Here is a 25,381-nt window from a genome sequence, read left to right as displayed (position 1 = left end):
GAGAGCTGGCTAGTATTCAAGGGTCACCTCCTCCAAGCTCAGGAGGGATGCATCCCAACAATGAGGAAGTCAGGCAAAAATGTCCGGAGGCATATATGGATGAACAAGGAGCTCCTGGACAAACTCAGAAAAAAAAAAAAAAACAAAAAAGGAAGCCTACAGAGGGTGGAAGCAAGGGCAAGTAGCCTGGGAGGAATACAGAGAAATTGTCCAAGCAGACAGGGATCAGGTTAGAGAAGCTAAAGCCCTGAGAGAATGAAATATGGCCAGGGGCATCAAGGGCAACAAGAAAAGCTTCTATAGGTACGACAGTGATAAAAGGAAGACTAGGGAAAACGTGGGCCATCTCCAGAAGGAAACGGGAGACCTAGTTACCCGGGACATGGAAAAGGCTGAGGTACTCAATGACTTTTTTGCCTCAGTCTTCACCAGCAAGGGCTCTAGCCACACTGCCCAAGTCACAGAAGGCAAATGGCTTTACTAAGGGCAAATTGTGCCTGACAAATTTGGTGGCCTGCTACGACGGGGTTACAGCATTGGTGGATAAGGGAAGAGCAACAGACTTCATCTACCTAGACTTGTGCAAAGCATTTGACACTGTCCCGCATGACCACCTTGTCTCTAAACTGGAGAAACATGGATTCGATGGATGGACCACTCGGTGGATAAGGAATTGGCTGGATGGTCGCACTCAAAGAGTTGCAGTCAATGAGCTTGATGTCCAAGTGGAGACTAGTGACAACTGGCATTCCTCAGGGGTCGGCATTGGGACTGGTGCTGTTCAACATCTTTGTTGGCAACATGGACAGTGGGATTGAACGCACCCTCCGCAAGTTTGCCAACGACACCAAGCTGTGTGGTGCGGTCGACACACTGGAGGGAAGGGATGCCATCCAGAGGGACCTTGACAGGCTTGAGAGGTGGGCCTGTGTGATCCTCATGAAGTTCAGCAAGGCCAAGTGCAAGGTCCTGCACATAGGTCAGGGCAATCCTAAGCACAAATATAGGCTGGGTAGAGAATGGATTGAAAGCAGCCCTGAGGACTTGGAGGTGTTCATGGACAAGAAGCTCAACATGAGCTGGCAACGTGCACTTGCAGCCCAGAAAGCCAACTGTATCCTGGGCTGCATTAAAAGAAGCATGATCAGCAGGTTGAGGGAGGTCCCTCTACTCCACTCTCATGAGATCCCACCTGGAGTAGTGTGTCCACCTCTGGGGGCCCCAGAAAAAGAGAGACATGGAGCTGTTGGAGCAAGTCCGGAGGAGGGTCACGAAGCTGATCAGAGTGCTGAAGCACCTCTCCTATGGAGACAGATTGAGAGAGTTGGGGTTGTTCAGCCTGGAGAAGAGAAGGCTCCAGAGAGACCTGGACCTCAAGAGGTTCTACAAGAAAGCTTGAGAGGGACTTCTTTTTACAAGGGCATGTAGTGATAGGGCAAGGGGTAATGGCTTTAAACTTAAGGAGGGTAGATTTAGATTAGATATAAGGAAGAAATTCTTTACTCTGAGGATGGTGAGGCACCGGAACGGGTTGCCCAGAGAGGTTATGGATGCCCCATGCCTGGAAGTGTTCAAGGCCAGGTTGGATGAGACTTTGAGCAATCTGGTCTAGTGGAGGGTGTCCCTGCCCATGGCAGGGGGGTTGGAACTACCTGACCTTTAAGGTCCCTTCCAACCCAAACCATTTTATGATGATGATTCTATGATGATTCTATGCTGAGACAAACATCACGGACCATAATCTTGAGTGCGTGTGTGCGCTGTTCTCAAACAACACTGAGTTAGACGTGTCAAATAAAAATAATGTACATAATTTCATATTTAAAATGTGACAATACTGAAGTTTGGGGAGGGTGGGGGATATTGTTTGAAAATGAGAGAAAACATGGAGGAAAAAACTCTTGGGGGAGCTCACTTGTAGCTACAACAGAGAGCTCACTAGTAGCTACAAAAGTAGCAAATGCTTGCCACTTAAAGAGCATTTTTAACAGCAAAGCTGTACCGACTGCCTGTAAATGTTGATAGCATGCATGAAAGTATCCACCAAGGTTTACCAACCTCTTAATGAAGGAGGACTCCAATGTTTCTCAGGTTTTGATGTACTGTGATGCTGGAGTACCTCACCTGCTGAAGAAGTGTTCCAGAGTTGTGTAACAAAATTAGAAAGAAATGTGAGGATCTCCTTGATCTCAGTACAAGGACTGAGTGCAAATTTTGAAGCAAAAAATGGACTCCCTCAATAAGTCAATGGAGATTCCCTCATTTCATGTACTAAGGTTGCTGCAGAAAATGTCTGAGTTTTGTCAGATGATGAAGAAGAAAAACTATACATGACAAAAGCTAGATGTGTTCCTTTTCCCAGGATAACTACATCTAAGCTGTATGTGCTAAAAGATACTTCATTTTCCAAACAAGCTTGTTTTAGATAAAATCCTGTCATCCCCATCAGGAGGAACACTATCTTACATTTATTCAACACTAAAATCAAAGAAATCCAAAACTTCTTTCCAAGCTTTAGGCAACTGTACCAAAATACATATAATTAAAATATTTTTAAAAAAATGTAAATTGCAGTTTAAAATATATTTCTAGAGTATCTCTAGTCTGCCTATAAAAAATACAACTAGGATTATCTTGGACACTTAAAAATTTGGTATAGAAAGATGATTTTCTTCTATATATTCTTCACAGCCAAGCTACCCAGGGAACAAAACTTGTGCATTGTGTGTACACAAAGAATACAGAACAGACAGAACAACAGCAATTCACATTTATACTAAGTATTAACTCAAATATTGTCAGGCTGGTACAATCGCATCCGTACTTCCATAGTGACCATGACAGTGACAGCAACAGTAACATTTCCTCATATCCTCAAATACAAAGGCTCTGTGCTCTCCAGAGTGAGCAGAGAAATTATTTGCATGGACCAGCATGATAGCAGCAATCAAGCTTATGGTGGTTTATGCAGAAGAAGTTTCTCAGTTGCTCATGGGAAACTGTCAGGTGTGACATGAAATGGAAGCTGTATGGATGATGAAAATGGTTCTAGCAAATGTTTGATATTAGAACTTTTTTTTTTTTTTTTTAAGAGAATACAGACAATGACAAGGTATGTTGATGTCACCCTACTACTACAGGAGGAAAGTAAGTACAATTAACCATTTTTACAGATTATGTATGATAGAAAAATCAATTGCTCTGAAGACATACCCATAGCATAAGCAATACAGCTCATTAAAAAAACCCTTTGAGGTATTACCAACTGTGTATGAGCTTTTTTTCTTTTTAATTAAGAAAGTTACTGAAGTTTTGTTTAAAAAGATAGGCCTCAAAACATGTTTGGCTGTTATTAAATCCTTTACTGATCCTTTAACGACCCTTCCTATATACTTCACAATGGTGAGGCCACATCTGGAGTACTGGACTCCCCAGTATAAGATGGACATGGAGTTAATGGTGTGAGTCCAGCTCAGGATCACAAAGACAATTAAGAAACTGGAACAGCTCTCATACGAGGAGAGGTTAAGAGATTTAAAAAAATATTTTCTTCATGTAAATAGATGTGAGTATACCACAAAAACCTGCCAAATTCAGTTCTGTTAAAGCTGAGCTTCAAATTAAAGTTACTTTCAGCTTTTGATATAAACTGCTTTAAGAACAGTTCTATGAGCTGATTTTAAAATACCTATATATCACTGCAAGATACTACTACTAAATGAGGACAGCACAATTATATGAAAAATAAGACACATTTGTGATATGACAAGGGAAAAATACATTTCTTAAAATATTCTTGAAGTTATCAAAGTGCCATTTTTGATGCAGCAGTCTTTACCTCCATTGACAAGCAGTGATTCTTAGCAGCTGTTGAAACCTCTCAGAAAAGAGTTTTCTCTGTTGTTACTAAATGCTAATACTGCATTTGCCTTAGCAATTGTTAAAACATTTGAAATTATAGTTTTAAGGATTTCTAATGTTAGTTAAGTTAGTCAAAATATTTTCATCATCCCTTTTTCAACTTATGGTGGTGATCAGTCAAACTTTGTGCTTCTATATTTTGCGGTTATATGTCTGTTTTTTAGAAAATGAGCAATATCCTTTGTGAAAATCTTGAGATATTAAGAAGGTAAAACAACTTCCTTCTCCTCTGAATATTTCAAGAAAAAGAATAAAATAACAACTTTAAGAATATACCTTTAACAAAGACAGAGATTATTTATCACATATAAGCACCACAGTGGGTAACATTGGCAACTAAGTGATAAAGGAAGGAAAAGGGGCTTTAAAGGGAAACATTTTCTTTTGCGTCCCATGTTTTAAACTCAATTTTTATATTCTTACTTCTGTTGAGAAGCAGTATCTTAATCCTAGACTAATCTAGTTGAAGCCAATAGACACTATGCCAAAATGATCTAAGAGTGAACCTGAGTTGCATCATCATCCTACATTATGGGGAAATAATGATATTCATCGTTCCTTCCCTGCATGCATAACTTGCAGGAGAATGTGTGGGAAATCTGGACCAGACAAGAGCTGCAGTGCACTCTGGTGAGGTTCATGGTATTGGGGAGCAGGAGGAAGGAAGGGGTAAAGACCCTACAGCACAACAAGGAACGTTCATGCAACTTAGTTTTAACAGAGGAGGCGGTTAGATGGAGAAGATCCTGTCCTATTCATTCAGTGCAAATGAAGGCAGCAGTCCAAAGTCTTAGAGGATTTAGCAGTTTGTGAATCTGTGCCTGAGATTCTCGAGCAATTCAGTAGACAGTGGGACTGGCAACCTTTTCCGGATCTCACTGCAAAACACATTTTCATATGCTGTCTAGGCTGTCACACATTCATGGCTGATGACTGAAATTTTATTTGCCCCTGTATGCCTGAAGTCTAACCCAACCCCCATTTAGAAATTCAGGTTGCACATGCAAACAATCCTCCACACGCTTATATGTATATCAGCTTCACATAGGAATCACAAACAGAAGATCTCCACTTACAATTGATAAACAAATGTATTAAACAAACTCAAAATAGAAAAATTTGTGCTTGGTCAGGTCAGCTGCCCGATTTTTCTCATTAGATGGACTTCAGAAGGAGTTTCCTCACCAGGCCCTTCGAGTTTCAGTTTAGAGACTCTCAATTCATCGTAAATCCTATCACTACAGATTAAATCTTGCAATCTACAGTGATCTCTGAGAAAGTTTGGCGCCATGCATTCTTCAAGGGCACACCTGAGCGTGCACATTCCCAATAAATTTCCGTAAGAATCAGTTACTCAGGTGCAGACCCAGTGAATAGAGTCCAATGCATTCAGCTGAACATTTTTGAATGTTTCCTGTCAGATGGAAAATGGTTTATTTCAAATGGCAAATGGATACCTTGAAGAACTGCCAGCTAAAAAAAGCCCCAATTCTTAATACAGTATACTGAAACCTTAAATGTAAGTAAGTCTACACAGATATGCCAGTATCTACATTGTCAACTAAAAAAATCATAGAATCATAGAATGGTTTGGGTTGGAAAGGACCTTAAAGGTCAGGTAGTTCCAATCCCCTGCCACGGGCAGGGACACCCTCCACTAGACCAGGCTGCCCAAAGCCTCATCCAACCTGGCCTTGAACACTTCCAGGGAGGGGGCATCCACAGCTCCTCTGGGCAACCTGTTCCAGTACCTCACCATCCTCAGAGTAAAGAATTTCTTCCTTATATCTAATCTAAATCTACCCTCCTTCAGCTTAAAGCCATTAATATCATTACTAGACAGACCTGAACAAATTTCCCTCTTAGTGACTCAGATAGAAATGTATTAAAGTAAGGAAAGAACACAATCAGCGTCAAAGGAAGGAGAATTTGGCTCAGTAAACATCAAAATGATACTGCATTAATAAAATACATGACTTATTTGTGTGGTTATATAGTGAATGAATAAATTGTCAGACTATTTTAAACACAGATTAGGAAGATAGAGAGCTTTCCAAACCCCGTCATGATTTAATTCAGCAATTTTCATCAGGAAGATTCACAGAAAAACTGATTTTGTGCTGGCAATGACATAATGATTCTTCAGTTACTTTGGGACAATTGGGAAACATATTCATCTGACTTGTGGCAAGTCAAATAGAAGTAGAAAAATGTGGTATCCAAAATGATCCTCAAGATTTTCAGTATGTAAGAAATGTTGAACTAGAAGTCAAACCACGATAGTCTCTACAAGTATATATTTATGAACATTTAGGGTAATGATAGTTCATGGAGGCTTATGAAAACTATAAAAGATATAGCCATGCTACATGCATCTTAATCTACAGCCATGCATTCTCAATAAAGTCCATGGGAGACTGCATTATATCTAAGTTTCAAGCAAAAAGCAAAACAAAAAAAAATGCTTGCAATAAACACTGAAATCTTAATTACTAATTTAAAATTATTTTTTCAATTTAATTTATATTTTAAATAATGCTTGGAACATTACGCAGTAAACAATTTGAACCATCCAGTGGTTCACATATGAAGAATGATATGTAAAAGAAATATCAATGAATGAATAGTAGAATCTTTTAATTCATCATGATTTAGGACAGGTACCATGGAATAATCAGGAAAACTGTTTTTTCACAATGCACTCTCCGAAACCAGTATCCTCAATATTCCGAAATGTTATAAAGAAAAAAACAAACAAGCGAAAAAGAAGAAGAAGAAAGCAGGACCATGCTGTTCACCCACGCACCTGGAGGAACAACTCCAATACCATCATCAACATCATAATCTGAGATGTCACTATCACTGATTGGCCGAGATCCTGCACAACAGTAAGGTAAACAAATACCTGAACATCTGGTCGTGTTATAAAATGTAAAAATATGTTCATTTAACGTACAACTGAAATTAAAAAGATGATTTTAAATGTAAACAATAGAGGAGGAGAACTAAACTGCAGTGACTGACAGTGACGTTTCACAAGACAGCTGAGTCAATTTAAGATCTTACAGCTGCTGCAGCCTCCTTTCCTCTTCTCCTTCCCTCAAGTCCTCAGGAATCCTCTACTAGGATAGTTTATCTCACTAAATCAGCAAAAAGTTAACTCAAATTAAAAAAAAAAACAACATATACTTTTGTGCTATTTCAGTGAGTAAGCTGAATCAGCTTGCTGAACAGGAAAGGAGAGGTGGCAGCATATGGTGAGAGAGGGGAAGAGGAAATAGCACTGCCAGCTTTTAGAAAAGTTCAAATATCTCATGAAAACTAACCTTTAATTTACTCTCTCTATACATATCCTCATGTGGCAATTACAGCAGTATCACATTTTTATAATTCATTTCTGAATGTGCACCAATTTCCTACGTATTGGCTGGAATGAATGACTTCCATGTTTAAGAAAAATCAGAAAAATGGTTTGGAAACTTATTTTAAAATAATCCCCTATGTCCTTTGTATTTCTAAATAAATCTTAAATTGATGTAAATTAACAGAGAGGCTATGATAATTAAATATTTAAATACATTCATTATTTTAATATGCCTCATAGAAACCTGAAATCAGACTCCTCAAAAAACTGTACCTCCCAAATACACGCATAATATTTCTCTTTGCTGCAAAAGTATATTTCTCATCTGATCTATGAGCATATTGGAGTTTGAGACTAACTTTACAATGAAAAGTGGTGTAAGTCTCATAAGTCTTTAAGGAATTTCTCTTTTTAAATTATTAAAAAAAAGTATCCAATAATTATGAACTTCATCTTCCTATTTAAAAGGAAATTTATGCAAATAAATGTTTGAACAATTTTCTTTTGCTAGTGAAAACCATACCAATTCCAACAGGTTTCACATAGTTAAAAGTTATGTGTCACAGGTGAAAGGCTGCAATGTCATAATGTCATAATTTGCATCTCTTTTCTGCCACACATTCTCATTATGTTTGAAGACTATGAAATAGTATTTTTATCCTGTATATTAAAGTTAAATACCATTACACCATATCCAGCATTTCTAATTTAAAAGAGATGAATGGAATTTAGACTTACTTTGTAATTTTTTGCTAGTGCTTTCTCCACCATGAACATGTCTTCTTGGCATGAAAGGTGATGGCTGAGGCAGAGGTAGTGAAGATTCATCATGTGTCTGTAGCTTATACCAATGTGGTTCATCATCTAAAAGTGCTGTCTCCAGCTCTATAAGAATCTTTTAGAAAAATTATCAGGATTTAATTTTTCTTTAAAGGCACACACACACACAAACACATATATAAAATATATATGCATATGTATTCAAAACCAAACAATGAACTCAGGGGAAATGTGATTGTATGTATCACCTCTCCAAGAAATTCACTCTCTTCTTCTTGTACTCTTGGCTGATCCCATACGGTTATTTCAAGCATTCGCTCTCTAAAATCTCTACGATGTACATGTGAGTAGAGAAAAGTTTGGTTCCATTTTGGCTCTAGACTTTTCTTTACTGTTTTGGTCCTCCTTTTACTCTTATCACTGAAACATAAATATTTGTTGTAAATTGTTTGTAGAGATAAATCACAAAATGCCATCTACTCATCAGCACTCATCAGTTTTCATTCTTTCTGATCTGATAATGCCTAAAAAAGAAAAGTATTTGTGGTACAATGGATCACATTCATCCAAAAGTTCACAAAGTTAATTTGACACTGACTTGCATGATTCAAGTGCAGTTTTTTGTTATAACTAATCTAACTATAACGAATTATAAAAAGGAATTCTTTACTTCGTAAGCATTGATTGAAAAGTTGATTCAATACATGGTAAATTACAACATAATTTTTTAAACTGAGCTACTACCTTCTGTCTGGAAGAAAATACATTTTTACATAGGGATTCCTGGGGCGTCCATCTACTCTTGGTGGCAAATCTGTTGCTTGCAGAACATTTACTATTAACTGATGTCCCACTTTGTCGTACCACAGTTTAACCTACAAGAATTAAATTACCAGAAAACATTACTGAAAAAGGAGAAAAAACAGAATTTTAAGACTGCATCACATTAACCACAATGTAAAAGTAACCATTGTTTTTTCCAAGAGACAATGAGATATATCTTATTTCAAACCCCTTAATATTTAACTAAGTTAGATGGAAAAGATGATGGTATATACCAAAGATTTTTGTATTTACCACAGTTGAATAAAATGGAGGTCCCTAATTATACTTACATTTTTTATCGTAGTCACTGCATAATCTGGTATCTGTGAGTGCATTTAAATCAGCATATGTCTTAGCTCTGCACCTTAAAAGGTACATTTCAATAGGAAGCCCTGACCGCAGCTAAATTCGAGGCATAGTTGAAATCTATCTATCTACTCTGATTTATCACTTTGTAAATGTTCTTATGAGAAGTATAATATAGAGCTAAATAATTTCTAAAGAGTATAACATTATGTATGTACAAAACAAAGTCAAAGTGCTCACAGTATATTTAATAACCACAGCTTCAATTAGTATTACAGACAGTTCCAGGATGTAGTGTGTATCTAAATTAAAATGCATTACTGAACAGTGTAACTCTTAACAAATACACAGCTCTTTAAATGCTCCCCTAAAGAAGATAAAGTGATGCTATGCTTGTTATCTGCGGATTACTGGGCATGTACAGAAGAGTCACCATTTTCAGTGCAGATGGTACAGGATGACAAGTTGCAAGGCATTTTTATGGGCTCCTCTCAATGTAAATTCCTGTGCTCTTTGGTGTGTAAAGACAACAATTCTTTACCTCTGCTGTGATTACAGTGACGGTTTGTGAGTTTGTACACAGGGTCTTAAAAAACATTTGAAAGATGTCAGTCTTTACCAACAACAGACATTTCTCTTGACCTCCCAATAGACCTTGGGAATGTGAAGGGCTGAGGGACCAGCACTTCATAGATTTTCATTAACAAGTCAGGAAAAACAAAACATGCTCACAGAAAGCTGCCCTGGTAGGACTTGTGGTGCATCCCGCAGGGCTCCAGGGCTGGTCGGAGATATAACAGAAATAGAAGGCCTTTCCATCTTCTGGGATTCAAAAGAACTTGAACCTAAAAACACAGGAGAAACACATGAGCTTTCCATCCAAAATTTTGAAGCAAATTTGGATAATTTATGAATTGCTTTTCTTTGAATTTTATAAAATTTATATTTATACACAATGTAACTGCATAATACACAGAAATATTTTACACTGAGTAGATAGCATTGTGAAAAAGACTGTCTGGATATCCTTACCCCAGATTAAACATGCCAGTTTTTGTTTAATTTGAAATAACATATAAAAAGTGCTCCTCATATAGCAGTTACAAACCATACCAAGTGTTGTAAATAAAATATTGTCCTCTGACAGGATTACACATCTCTCTTCCAACCCAAACTATTCTATGATCTCAAGTCTTTGACGAATAAACCTACATCTGTTGTATGGATTATACTCCCAGTAGCCTCTGAAATTTTATCTCCCAAGGAACTGGCAGACAGGAAGGTACGCAGGACATGTGTCTGGCATGGAGGATGCTCCAGTGCCAGCTGGACATCAGCAGTTCTCCAGCAACGAAGCAGAGCCCTCATTAATGAGATGAGTTCATGACAGGTGTAACAGCACTCAGTGGCCCCATGGGACCCTGTCCCAGGGAAGGTTTCTGGTTGCATCTCAGACATGGCTCAGATAAGAAAGGACTGGGAGCCATAGCCCTTACGCTCTAGCTGACACTGTTCAAATGGGATAGTTAAAAACAAAACTTTGAAGCTAGCACCATCTAGCTACCTTTTGAAGCTAGATGGTGCAGGAGGTGAAATCCTGACACCATTTGTAACTTTGGCAATCCCTTACATGTGTTTTCTGTCTTAGGGCAAGTAAATGACTGTTTTGGGCCACAGCATGTATACCAGCATGGCACTAAGATCTAGAAGAAAACAATAAAATCCTGCTAACATTTGAAATCTATAAATTTTTTAATGAAATCTATATTGTTTCGACTTTAACAAACAAGACCAAAACCCATTGAATTTTGTCATACAAAAACTTTGGAGCCAATGCAGTCTCCCAGTGTTCACCTTTAAGAAAATTCATAGCTAAAACGACTGTGCTGGGTACAAGACCATGCCTAGTGAAAAGAATGAGGCATGTACTCACTAGACTCTAACGGGGGGTGAGAAGTCTCAGGAATCCGTGGAATATCACTAAAACGTGAATATACACATAGTAATTAGAAACAACGGAGATGACCTCTGCTGTAACAAACACATTTCTAGGACACTTTTTTAGAAATAGGGATCTGTTTCCGTTCTAATGGGTTACAAGGAAAGAAAGGGGAAATATTTAAAGACATATTTCCCACTAACATTCATGAAAATGAATGTTACAGATACAAACTACTTCTTTCAAGTTAAGGAACCAGCAGATGTAACAACATGAGCACTACGATGTTAATATTGTGGATGGATTCCATGATATTTTTACAACCAGAACAATAAAGTAAGAGGGCTTTTAGGATGAGAAAGGTGGCAAAAGGTAGTATAGCTACAGACATTCAACTGTTTTGGGGAGGAAAAAAATGGAAAAAAAAAAGACATAGATTAACTCACTAGTAATTTTTATATAAACGCCTCAAGGAGTTCACAGAATGAAACTGATGGAAATGTCTTATAATAATAAAAAGTAAATAACATTAGCAATGTTAAACAAACAAAAGAATAATGCATTTCTTTAAGGGCTTAAAAAAAAAATCAAACCATATTACGACTACATATGGATATTTTTTGACATACACCTACGTAGCACACATACAAGTATAAGGAAAATCAAACTGGTTAAGTCCACACATATCTATCAAAATTTTGTCATCAACAAATTTACTCTTCCACCAAAATCTGGATGATGCTAGCTCTTGACTCTCTTTTGTTCTCAGCAATCATTGAAAATACATTGCCAGAGCAAGAAATGACTGTTATTGTACAAATGTTAGCAAAGCAGCAGAGCAGGAAAATGGAAACGAAGCACTTCAGTGAATTACGTGAAAATATTTTCATCTACACAAAATAACCCAAAATTGGAACCATAATAACATTTCTGAAGAACATTTACAAGATTTTAAGTTTAAAACTGAGCATTTTAAATGTATTCAGGCATTTCTCTGTTCAGTAAAATAGTATCTCACTGACTTGGGAGTCAATAAAATTCAGACTCCTAGGTATATAAAAGTCACTTATGAAAAAGAAACAGACACTTTAAGTCAGAAAAAGAATGTAACAGTGCCAAATCAATTGGTTTAAATTTGCTTTTCATGTCCTGCAATTTAAACTTCTGGTGCATGTGTTTTAAAAAAAAACTATTTCAGCTCCCAGTTAGTGTCTCACATGAACTTACATCCCTATCACTCCACAAGAATGTGCTTCTCTTTGCTTTGACTTTGAATTCAAGAGTAATGTGGTTTCCTCAAGCTCATAGAAATATAACTGCATTACTTATTCTTGACATGGCATAGTACTGCTTCACAAGCATATAAACAGATTAAAGATGTGTTGCACAGCAGGGCTGCTGTGCAGACTTCCTCCTCTTAACATTTTCTCCCTCCAATTTCCAGGGCAATTCTCATCAGGCTGAAATATTTACTTAGCATATTGAAATTGATTTTTCTGTTCAATAGAACATTAAGTTTTCAATGTTTTCTTGTGCTAGAATATGAACAATTTTGTCTGCAGTATAGCATTGTTTGTAATAATATCCCATTTAGGGTATCTAAAATAGGGGTCGCATGTGCAAGGAGTGTTTCAACATGGAAAGTGCAACCTACTGTGCCAAGTTTCATAATCCCTGGGTAGGTGGAAAAATGGTCAAGTTGATAGTCCTTGCCAGGTAAAAGTAAATGACAAAAATAATCAGATCTTTCTTAAGACTTTACTCATCAGACAGAAAAGAATGGAAAGTACAATTTTTTTGTAATGTATTTTTCTAAACCCCTTGTAATTCTTACAAAAAACCTGATGGGAACAATGGAAGCTAGAACATAAATTTCAACTTCCATAAAAATGCATGGCTCACAATAGAAATGTTATTTGGCAGCTTTCCCACCCACCTCATTCATCCCCACCATACTAGAGCTCCTTCAGCCTCAGGAAATCTCTAAAACTTTATAGTACAATGGATAGTTTATATACATGTGTGTGTGTGCGTGTGTATAAAAGTATTGCTAGGAAATCTCTTCCCTAATATATTTATCTTGTTCAAGCACAGCTCCACACAGAACTGCAAGACACAAAAAGCAAAGAAATGAATAAATTGAGTGTGCAATACAGTACCGATCACCAAACTCATGGCAGAGTATCCCAACAAGCTCTGTAACAGTACTGCTTTCTGCTACTGATTTCAAAATGGACATTAAATAAGTCAAGGCTATGCTTCTGTCCATATTTAAACTTCTTACAAATTCAATAATCCACTTTACATAATCATTTCTTAAATATTACATGCCCACAAGTAAATAACTGATGTTATATATCTAGTGACTTTATCATATGTATGAGTGGTATTTTTTTAAATAATGGCATTTTAATTACAGAATGAAAATTCTGAAAAGAAACTATAATCTAAAGCTTGTTAGATAAGAAAATTAGTCTTATGTAGTAGAAACCCCATGACTTAACATATTCAAAACTAGACTAGTCAAAGCAAATGGTAAAAGCAAAGAAAGAAGTAGCATACCCACTTCTTTAAATTAAGAACAAAATTTTGCTCTGCTTTCAGAGCAATGTGAACGTCACAAAAGTCAGGTCAGACACATTCCAGACTGTCAGAGCTGCTGACATCGAGCTTTGTCTTTCTATCTCTACCCTGAAAGGCAAAGGCTTTGTGCAATCTTATGTAATGTTACATATGACTGTTTTATGTCTGATCCTTCCACATCTCTATGAATACATAAATTAAACCAAACTATACCTTAGGTTAAGATTACTCTGTGCAGATATTTGGTCTGTGGGGATCACTATTTTGTAACACACAGGAACAGCTATAATTTCTCTGAGGGCAATAGTCAAGTTCGATCACTGAAGACAAACCAAATTCAAATGTGGCTGTAATCCACGCTTTTTTAGGTTGCTCTAGGGATAGAAGTGTCTTCCTCTATGCCCTACAGAGTCTTCAGAGTTTCTGAATATCTGTCCCTGATGCTCATCCTCCTATTTCCCAAACCGTTCCCTCCTCAAAACCCGTAGATCAATTTGCAGTTTGCACTAACTACATTACTGGAGCAAGTCTCTGGAATTCAGTACTGCCTGATTATGGAGGTTCAAACTACTTGCAAGCACCTAGAGCACAGTAACAGTCCCTGCACAGAGGAGCTGAATCACACCAGAAAAACAACAATTTTGGCAATATTATCTGTGGAAATCCAAACAAAGATATCTGACACAGAAAAGAGAGACAAATGAAAAAATATTCAGTTTACCTGCACTATCCCATAGAGCTCACCCAAGCACACAACAGACGGTAAGTTAGTTACCATGCCAGGTTTCCTCTCCAAAAAGCACACTGTCAGAGGATTTTCTATGCTGTCCTATGTTAACCGCCTCTCACGTTGTATGCATATTCATAGGTGATTCTTCCCCTCATATTCAGATAGCCAACCCATTAATTCTACCTTTTTTAGGTTTCTTATCTACCATGTGTTGCAATCATTAGCATTAGCGTCAATTAGTTTCTATGGAGTTTTTATGGTACTATTGTGGTTATACTGTTTATTGTTACGCCTTCATCTGCTAATAGTGTTACATGTTTCACATTTTTCTCTAATAAACATCCTACAATTATCCATTACTCATAATTACGTTTGCTGGTAGATGCAGAAACCCAAACTTACAAGACTGAGCAAATTATTTAGACATCAATTCTGTAACTGGCAATCATCTAATTTGTGGGCTTACAGTCCTCCCATTATTCACTTAAGCCAAACTGTGTCATATTTGGGCTTTTTAGACCTAATATGCTAGGAGTTTTTAAATAGAGACCATTAAGAGTGCTGGTACATTATTTGCATTATTAATACTGAGCAATGAAAACACTTAAATTATGCAGACAAAATATCATTTTTCAGGTCTTTCGGGAACTTATTTCCTCACAGGAATTTTCGGTGTAATGGATGACCACTTAATGCTGTATCAAGCAGCTTCAGTTTTACTGAGTCAGCTCCTAAAGTAGACACAAAACTTTGATATACTAGATTTATTGGATTAAATAAAATTCCGTGTCATGAATCTGAAACAATCACAAAGTTTGGATAACAAGACAAGGGGGTGGGAGGGCAGGGTGTCAGGGAAGTAAGCTGTTAATGCAAGCAAACCATTTTCCATTACGTAACACAATTTACATGGATTATAATTAATTAAAAAATAAAAAGGCTTGTGCCGTGTGTTCTTTTTTTTGTTAACTTATATCAGGATTTCCTTCATTGTACAATGCAAGATAATTTTTGTTCTTTTAAGATGACAGAAAGATAAAGCCCAATATGATATAAAATGAGGATTTTGAGTCATTGCTGCTGAAGAAAGGAAATCTCTTTAAATTTCAAATTATATCCTTTGGTCGCTTTGGGATATTCATTTGCTCTTCTCAAAAAAAAAAAAAAAAAAAAACCAAACCCAAACAAACCCACCCAAAAAAAACCTTAAACAAACAAAAAAAATTTATCAAGACACAAGTCTACAAGAATAGTGTTAATATAGCATGTAAAAACCTCCATGTCAAGACTCCGTTTATCTCAAAAGCACAATCTGATGTGCTCTATTTTTGCCTATGTCTTGAAAAAATATGCAGGGGTCATCCAAAGCAAAACTTTACATTTTATTGGTACTATCTCTGAGTGCCCTTTTTTAGTGTAAAATTCACCGCTTAGATTCAGAAACATTCTCTGATTGTGAATGCACTTCATGTTCTATGCCTGAGTTCAAAAGTTGTGGTATTTTCTTTTGATTTTTCTTCAAGAGTATGCCACTGGAATGTGGTAATCTTGTACTTCAGTTTTCGAGGCTATTAGATTTATCAAATTCATAAACAAAAATAATTAAATTGGTTTAATAATGAAGTTATCTCAAAAGTTTAAGGACCCAAGACATTGGCAAATATACTGATAGCAATGAATGTATCTTAAGCTCATTATTTAAAATACTAATCTAGCACCTTCCTTTTATAACAGTTGTACAAATCAATTTTCAGGTCTTCTTCAACTGTGACATGGAGTTCAAATCAGGTCCACTATCAACATATTTCTTTTCTGGTGATTTAAAGTAAAAAAATAGACTTCCAAAAATCTCCTTATGGCATTTTATTTTTAATTATAAAGATGTAGGACTGAATTTGCAATTTTCAGTCAGGAATGTCTCCTAATTTATGCAACTAAAGAATGTAAAATAAGGTTTCTACTCCCTCAGTCTCCATGTGGATGGTAATTTTAGTCTTTAACAACCACTATTATTGCATCAAGCTTTCGTTTTCCATTAGAAGGTCAAACTCATAACTGGAATTAGCAAGAAATGTTAATTTTATTTAAGTACTTTTAATAGTGATTGCCATTGAAGAGGTAGAACTCATGCAAAATATAGCTACACTTGCACAGTATAGACAAAACCAAACATCAAAAACTGACATGAAATAAATGTAAAAGAAAGTTTTAGTCGGAAGGAAAATTAAGAGCGTTTTTTTGTTTCTAAAAATGAAAACATCATATATTAGACAGATAAAAATTATACTTAGAATGACATCGAGCAAATTCAAAATGAAATAATCATGCATTCAAAAGGAAGAAACAGTTTATCATCTACCTACAGGATACTGGTATTTAGGGACTTTGAGTGTACATGAACTCTGGGAATGTGACAAACTACAGAGAGATTTAAATCCATTCAATTTTTATTTTTTTTTAAACTAGCCAAGAGTCACTTTTTATTGTTAATCATGTGACTGTTCTGCAATATAAATGTGAATTTACAATATATGATTCATATTCAATCCTGTAAGACTTAGCTCAAAATGGTCCCAACAGAGTTGTGTTCGGAGGAGTGTAGTATATCACTGAAACAATTGTGACAAATGCAGGGCCAACCTCACTAATCTTATCAATTCTAATAGATTTTATGATCTTTCTAAAGCTTTACATGGGAAATCAAGAATAAATAAGAACAAACCCCCAAACCTGGACATACAATAAATAAAAAATAAGATTATAAACATAACACGTTAATGCTAAATTTTGATGAAACAAATTACCTTCATAAATATGAAGGTACTTTTGTTTCCACTTTTGATTTTGATGACAGTATCATTTAAGGCTAAATATGGTCTTTTCAATTAAGAGTTTTGGTTTTCCTTTTTTTAGCTCTTTAAAGAAGGTCTGTCTAAAATCTTACTAGCATTGACTTTTAAAATCCTGCAATGCTCAATGTTTGCTGATGCTTCCTTCTATTCTTGAATTCTCGTGTAAGTTATTCTGTTTTAATGAAGCTAAAAGCCTGACAACCAGATTTTTCTCATGCACACATCCACTAGATCCCACAATTTTTCCTTTGCCAGTCAGCAAAAACCTTGTAAGTACTTTGACCATACAGAAAACAACATTTATACTTATAGATATCAACGCAAAGATCCAAGACTGTAAATGGCAGCGAAGAAAATGGAATATATAGAATGTCAATAATAGAAAGTGAATCATATTCCATTATTAAGAGATTAAAAAAATGAACTCACAAATAGTCCCTTTAAAAGTCCTATTAGTAGAAGTAATACCTGTGCTTAAGAAGCAAGTCTTTAACCTTACCCAATCGGCCTTGAAACAATAATTTCAACTTGAGGTTCCGATTTTGATTCTAAAATAATGTTGTAAACTTCTTCATTTGTAGCTCCAGGCAATGGTTTACCATTCCATTCTAGAACTTCATCCCCTTGAATTTAAAGAGAAGTTTATCTCATTTTCATATTCTTTTACAAAGAAGTGCAAAGCATTTATGAAATCTATATAACCAAGTAACATTGCAAAAAAGGTTTTTGAGACACTACCAAGGCTCCTTTCTCAGAACACTGCAACAATTTGTACACACAGAACATATTAAAGAAATCACTTGTGCAAACATATTAAATATTTCCAAAATAATACAGCACCTGTTATTGTGCTACGAAATGAAAGTCTTTTTAAAAGATCCTTTATTAACTAGTGGTAACAAACTTGGAAAATAGGTTAGTCTTCAAAAATGAAAAATATAAATACCTACTCTTAAGCCTTTAAAAATCATGATATTTTATTACAATTTATATACTGTGCATTTCAATTTCTCTACAAAAAGGACAATCTTCACTGTCTGTGTCAAATGAACCAAAAATAAAAGCAAGGAGTGAGTCACTATCTCCTGAGGATGTTAGGGGGACAGAAAGGAAAACATGATGTGAAAGTTATTTAGGTAACTTTCTTTTTTCAGCTTGCCATTTCTGGAATTTAAATAGTATGTAGATTACACTGTATTTTGGCCTTATTATAAAAAGGTAAAAATCTTGAAGTATAGTTTCTAAAGAAAGTTCAGTATATACAATTAAACTGCAAGAACCACAGCGTGAATTTACATTCTTATACTCCATCATATGCAGCAGTCAAAACTTCACAACCATTATTTAATGCCACAAATAACTCTTCATTGACAATGATCAGATTCAGCCAGGAACAACCCTCCAGTTGCTGGCTTTGCTCCTTTCTGAGAAGATCTAAGCCAAATGATCAAACTTGTGCTTGTTAATAAGCCAAGGAAAACCATCCTAACTGAAGTCCTATCTACCAAAACGCATGGCTTCACTTTCTTTTTGTGTTCAGTGATTGTCAGTCCTTTTTCCCAAACAGCCTATATTTGGGGATTTTAAGGAAGGAATCCACCGTGTATTCCACTGGCTTTCAAAGCATTTTGGGATTCTTTAAAGCATAAGGGCTGCTTGCTAATGACAGACTTGATCAAAGCTGGCTGACATAAGTTTAATTTTCTACCATACTGTTTGGTTGAAACAGGTTAAAATATTTCGTGTATTTATTACATAATCTTATATCAGAGGGGAACAGAAATTAGATATTGCCTAGGAACTTCATTTAAAATTTATACAACTCAGTAAAAACACATGCAGTTTCTCCTGTAATTCTGTCTGTATTTTAAAGCTAACAACTGTTATAAACTAACATGTTTTTCCCTAAAATAAAATCTGACTTCTTTAGAGATAATTCACTTAATGTACAAAAGCATCCCAGGCATCAAAAGGAACAAGATGTGGCCAGCTTTGCAATAGTTAGAACTTAATAGCAAAACCTGACAGGGACATATGCTAAATTTGTAACGCTAAAATCACGATTTAAACCTAATTTACACAGCAGTGAATCTATCACATTTTGAAGAAGAGAAAATAGGTGCAACATGTTAGAGAATCCTGAAGAGGAACATGTAAGGTCTCTGTATTGCTATTTTAGAGGACTTAAGCAGCTTTTTGAGAGTCAGTAGGAGATCAAACAACTAAAAAAAATAAGGAGTTGCCAAGATGATTAAATATAAGATCATCGTAGTCAGAATGCTAAATTAACAGAAGTGACTCCAATTATTCTTACTGAAGACTAGATCCAAATGAAGATTTGAGTGAAAAGGCACTTCTGCTAGTTCTAACCAGATCACCACCATCCATCTTTCGCTCAGTTTGATCTTTTTGACCAGTCAAGCCCTTTTACTTTGTCTCTTTCATCTAAGATGCTGTCTGTAAGGCTTACATTCTGCTCAAAGCTGGCTGGCAGAACCTACAGGACACCTGCACCTTTACAGAGCCACTTCTGCTGGTGAGGCATATATCCCAGGATATCTAAGACGCATGTTCAGCAGAGATAGAAAGTTTTCAGACTTATGCTGCAGATCTCTGGATTTTTTCATATTGTTTTTTAAAATAGTAATTTGGATTGGGAGATACCTCTGGGTGTCAGCTAGTTCCAAACGTTGGTCAAAGTAGGGCCAACATCAAAGGATAGACCAGGTTGCTCAGGGATTTGACCAGATGAGATCTGGGTATCTCAAAGGAAGGATATGCAACATCTCCTCTGGGCAACCTGTTTCAAGCCTTAACTATCCTCTCTAGATACAAGAAAAAAAAAAATTCACAAACAGGATCTCCCTCATTCCAGCTTGTACGTGTTGCTTCTTGCATGATCGGTGTGTACTGCCAAAAACAGTCCGGCTCTGGGTTCTCTACAGCCTCCATTAGCCAAGTAAAAACAAGAATTAGACCCTCCCATAATCTCTTCTTTGCCAGTTTGAACAAGTCCAGTTGTCTCAGCTTCTCGTATCCCATATGCTCCAGACCCCTAATCAACTTTGTGTCCCTCTGCCCAACCTAATCCAGTTTGTCAGTATCTCTCTTGTATTAGAGGAACTCAAACTGGATACAGTCCTCCAGATACCGCCTCATAAGCACTGAACAGAGAGCAACAACCACCTCTTTCAACCTGCTGGTGACAATCCTGCCATTACAGTCCTGTACATGACTGGCGTTTGCTGCAAGGGCACTTTGCTCACTCATGTTCAATTTACTGTCCTCCAGCACCTCCAGATGCTTTGCTGCCAAGCTGCTTTCTAGCTGACTGACTCCTAGTGCTTACTGATACACTGGGTTATTCTGTTCCTCATGCAAGACTTCATATTTGCCTTTATTAAAATTTATGAGGTTATACTCAAAGATTTATCAACTAGCCAAATTTTGGAGGTTTTTCATAAAGACGAAAAAGCAAGTGTGTTTTCCTAACAGCAAGGAGTCATCCATGCCTTTTTTTTTAGTGCTTTAGTCCCATACAATAGGATGAATAGACTTTCATTCATTGAAAACCTGTGCAAAACAATGTATTTTTTCTGTGAAATTACTTTGGCTCTAAAAATATTTTTAGAAATTAAAAATAGCTTTGACTTAAAAAACAACCTGGACCAGACATTAGAAGTGTAGTATTTCAGCCCAAATAGTTCAAGACTAGTGGAGAGAAACTTATTTTCTGTAATTATAATCTGCAGTTAAAACCTATAAACAACTACGTTAATTGGTGCTCTCAACCCCATGTATATTGACTTGGTAAAAAAAATTAAAAATAAAAATTAACAAATGCCAAACCAAAATAGGATATTTTTAGAGACTCATTATCTATTATACTTCTTTATTACTATTTGCTTCATACAATTATCCTAAATTCATAAAAGTTGTCATTGGAGCTTCTGGATTCCTAAGAAGGCACTGCATAGACTTCGGTTTGCTAAGACAACACTGGGAAAATAGTTGCTTAGAGCCATGGTAAAAATATAAACCACTAAGAAGTAATTTTGAAAACCAACCGCTGTGCACAGTTCTCACTTCATTTAGAAGCTTGAAAAGTGCCAACAGCACAGCCACTTATTTGTAAGTAAGTGTGGTATATATATCTTATATAAATGAAATATTTTATGCTCCTTTTCTTCGGTTGCTTTCCATTTTTATTTGTAACAATTCGCATTGAAAGAAGCACTAATAAAGTCCATTGTGTTCACAGTGCAGGTGACACTATAGTGCAAGTAAAGTAGCTGTAGTGAGTTTTGTTTGCCACAATGAAACAGTTTTAAAAAATATTTGCATTGCTTCTATAGAGTGTAACAAGCAGCTCCTGAGCTAGCAAGCAAAAATTTCCCAGTGACACTCAGTCCTGACAGCCACATTGATCAGAAGTGTCTGTTATTTTGCTCATACATCCAAGCAATTTGAGTTAATAATAAATTAGAAATGTAGGCAACTGTGGTATTTCATAATAAGTTTACAGAATTGTCCTGTATTTTAAAAATATTAGCATATCACATAATCAATGTTAATATAAATTAACAGCTGCATTACAAAAAGCCTTAATTAAAAGACAATGTATTTCATATGCAACTGATTGATTTACCTGCTCTGAGATGCCCCACCACATCAGCCAAGCTACCTTTCTTCACTTTGGTAATGAAGGCACCGAGTCGTCCTAACTCTGTCATTTTTCCTCCAACAACCTGGTTAATCATAAATTTGTGAGTTTCCAAGCCACAGATCAGTAATCATATGAAACAGAAATATATAGACAGATCAGTTTTAACATTATTTTTAAAATTAAACCTAAAATACTCATAAGCAAATCTATTCGCAAATTGGGCTTTACAGAAGCTTAAAGACAGTTAAGGATACAAAAAGGCCAAATCTACTTGAAAAGAAGTAAAGCTGACACAGAATGAATAAAATTGATATTCCTTTTAATGTGCTTGACTAATCAATCTTATACAGTTTTCTAATCATCTAAATTTGTTGCAGAAAGAACGTTTCTCAATAAATAAACAAGAAAATGTACTTTTTGCAAATAGATGTCTGTCGTGTTCTTAAGTTTAAATTACATAAACCAAATGTATGAAAATCACCAAATGCAATTGGTACAACAATTAAAAACTTAGCAAATACACTAATATGAAACATGGGCAAACAGTTCACAAAAACAATGCTATTGCTAAAACCTAGGGCCTCTCATCCAAGCACATGACAGGACAAAACAGCAACTTCTGGCTTTTGTTAAACAGAACTAAGAGAGCTATTTTTGAAGATAACTGTATGATACAGACATCAGGAAAATCAGAAAAACAAGGTGCCCCCAAGAGATTAGATTTTTGATGAAATATAAAACAAGAAAATGTAGGCTTGCTGACTTTCTATTCTCTTTAGCTATCTTACTCTCTTCAGTTAGGGTTTTTTGTCAGGACTATCTGGGGAGGAGTTTTATAATAAAACAAAACAGTGGAACCCTGGACCATTAAGGATTATTTCCCCATCTTGCAATCACAGTAACTAGTAAGGGCTTTAATACAGATATATGCCTGACTGAAATGCAAACAGTAGAGCTAGAAAAGGCACAACTCCATTAGTGCATTGCAATGTGCAGTATATATATGTCTTGCAGACAGGAAACTGAACAACCACACTTTATAATCAAAGTGGTTCAGGTCCTCTGCCATGGATGAGTGGAAGACTGCACAGAAGGATTAAATACATTTACATTCATAATTTATCTGTATAACTCCCAAAATTTACTAAAAATGAGGAATATATTTTTGTCAAATGACCATCTAATTGGAAAGTCCTCTGATTTAATGTGTTAGACCTCTAGGTCTAAGGTCAGTGGAAGCCTCTTTCATTTACCACATAAACCATATAATACTTACTTTTAGCCCCAGTAATGCACCTGATTCTTTTGGCATGGTTGTTCTCTTGTTAAGAATAACACGCCCAATTAAGCGATCTCCCTCTTTAGAAGGCTGCCACGTTACTGGATGCTGTTAAAAAAATAAGCAGTGGAATTAAAGAAGTGCAATCATCTTCCTGTATTTAGATGCACATCTATAAACCAATTTATAAACCAATAAAGTTTCTGGATCATTATGTCACGGTAGACACAAACATCCTTCAGATGTTTCTTCAATGGTATCCTGGGGTGCATCCAGCACGGCATTGCTAGCCGGTCTAGGGAAGCGATTGTCCCGCTCTACACTGCGCTGGTGCGGCCTCACCTCGAGTACTGCATGCATTTTTGGGCACCACAGTACAAAAAGGACATAAAACTATTGGAGAGTGTCCAAAGGAGGGCAAAAAAGATGGTGAAGGGTCTAGAGGGGAAGACATATGAGGAGAGGCTGAAGTCCCTTGGTTTGTTCAGCCTAGAGAAGAGGAGACTGAGGGGAGGCCTCATCACGGCCTACAGCTTCCTCACGAGGGGGAGCGAAGGGGCAGGCGCTGATCTCCTCCCTCCGGTGATCAGTGATAGGGCCTGAGGGAACAGCATGAAGCTGCGACGGGGGAGGAGCTTAGGTTGGATATCAGGAAAAAGTTCTTCACCAAGAGGGTGGTCAGGCAAAGGAACAGGCTCCCCAGGGAAGTGGTCACAGCACCGAGCTTGACTGAGTTCAAGAAGCGTCTGGATAACGCTCTGTCATATGCTCTGATTCAGCTGGTCTGTGTGGAGCCAGGAGTTGGACTCAATGATCCTTATGGGTCCCTTCCAACTCAGGATATTCTACGATTCTATGATTCTATGTGTTACATATTGCACCCGAGCTTTCTATTATTCTATCTATTGGACTCATTAAATATTTATGCCCACTTTAAAAAAATCTCAGCACTAAGTCTGCAGGTAGAATTATAATATAATTCAAAGTTCAATACAATTAAACATTTTAAACATACCTTAGGCAATAAAACTAAACATTTACTTTTAAATTCCATGATCCTGAAAAGTACATTCATAAATTCTGTTCTTTAGAATAATACACATGTCATACAGCTCTACCATATGGGTTCACTACACAATAAAAATCCAAATGATCCTTTCCCACTCCAAGTCAATAGAAGAAGTCACTAATCTCTCCCAGAGCAGCATCACACTCACAGCTGCTTTTGTAGTGTATAGTGAAATCCAGTATCATGCCTATGAAAGAATTAAATTCAAGTTAAAGTTCAGGCAATTTTATTAGTAGACATTTTGATGAAAATTTCTTTCTGATTTCAATTTCCATGATCCACTAAATATAAACAATTTTTCATATAATTTGTAGGAATAACTTTTACAACAAAATTTGTAGGAATATTTGTAGGAATAACTTTTACAACAAAATATCTACATTTTAATTCATACTTATGAACCTCTCTTTCCCTATTTCTTACCGAACTAATTGGGGATGTTTCCCTGCTGTGCCACGTGGCAGGATCCAGCCAGTAATAATCCAAGTCACCTGGAAGAATATGAATAGAAAGAAATGTGTAATCTCTCAAACAGGGAAACATGTATGAATCATTACTTCTGCATGCATGACTTTTATTGTGCAACAGTTTGAGGAAGAAAATAGAAAACCTGTATTATGATTCAAATTAACATATCAAATTGAAAACAATAAGCCTAATAATATAAAACCAAAACTACATAATAATGCATTTATTTGGACCTTCTCTTTCATGAATTGCACCTCAGAATCAGTTGTGCATTCTGGCTGTTTTTGACTTTGCCCAGTCATCTTCCAAGAACAGATTCCAATGCATCGCATTCACTGTCCTCCTTCTTCTCCCCCCCGTCTCCATAACAAACACACAGCACTACAGCTAATGATGATACGAGAGAGTATACTCCACAAAATAGGCACTTAGCTATAGTTAAGGACAGAACAGTCAACCACACTCAAGAATCTGCAAAGTAGTTGATCAATACTGTGACAAACAGTACTGCACAGACGGAGAGGTACAGGAGCTGGTAGGGTAATAGAGGACCAGGCAAAACAGCCAGACAAACAGAGCCAATAGTGCCAACAACAGAT

The 25,381-nt window shown here is 36.4% G+C and overlaps 1 protein-coding gene across 50 annotated transcripts in view; it reads right to left on the bottom strand.

Annotated features, from left to right (window-relative positions):
- The window catches only part of RIMS1 (regulating synaptic membrane exocytosis 1), a 346,977-nt gene that overhangs the window by 131,792 nt on the left and 189,804 nt on the right, over positions 1–25,381 (bottom strand). For all 50 annotated transcript variants that reach the window (XM_075747454.1, XM_075747452.1, XM_075747455.1 and 47 more), the window contains 10 exons: positions 24,738–24,805; positions 23,243–23,353; positions 21,949–22,048; positions 17,800–17,923; positions 11,130–11,176; positions 9,929–10,041; positions 8,810–8,940; positions 8,314–8,485; positions 8,024–8,180; positions 6,728–6,799 (listed from right to left, as the gene is read on the bottom strand). In XM_075747454.1, coding sequence (XP_075603569.1) covers positions 6,728–6,799; positions 8,024–8,180; positions 8,314–8,485; positions 8,810–8,940; positions 9,929–10,041; positions 11,130–11,176; positions 17,800–17,923; positions 21,949–22,048; positions 23,243–23,353; positions 24,738–24,805 — 1,095 coding nt within the window. The remainder of the gene's footprint in view (positions 1–6,727; positions 6,800–8,023; positions 8,181–8,313; positions 8,486–8,809; positions 8,941–9,928; positions 10,042–11,129; positions 11,177–17,799; positions 17,924–21,948; positions 22,049–23,242; positions 23,354–24,737; positions 24,806–25,381) is intronic.

Source organism: Balearica regulorum, chromosome 3 (genome assembly GCF_011004875.1).
Source record: "Balearica regulorum gibbericeps isolate bBalReg1 chromosome 3, bBalReg1.pri, whole genome shotgun sequence".
Lineage (NCBI taxonomy): Eukaryota > Metazoa > Chordata > Aves > Gruiformes > Gruidae > Balearica > Balearica regulorum.
Note: the sequence above shows the minus strand (reverse complement) of the source record. Positions and strands in the feature narration are given on the sequence as shown.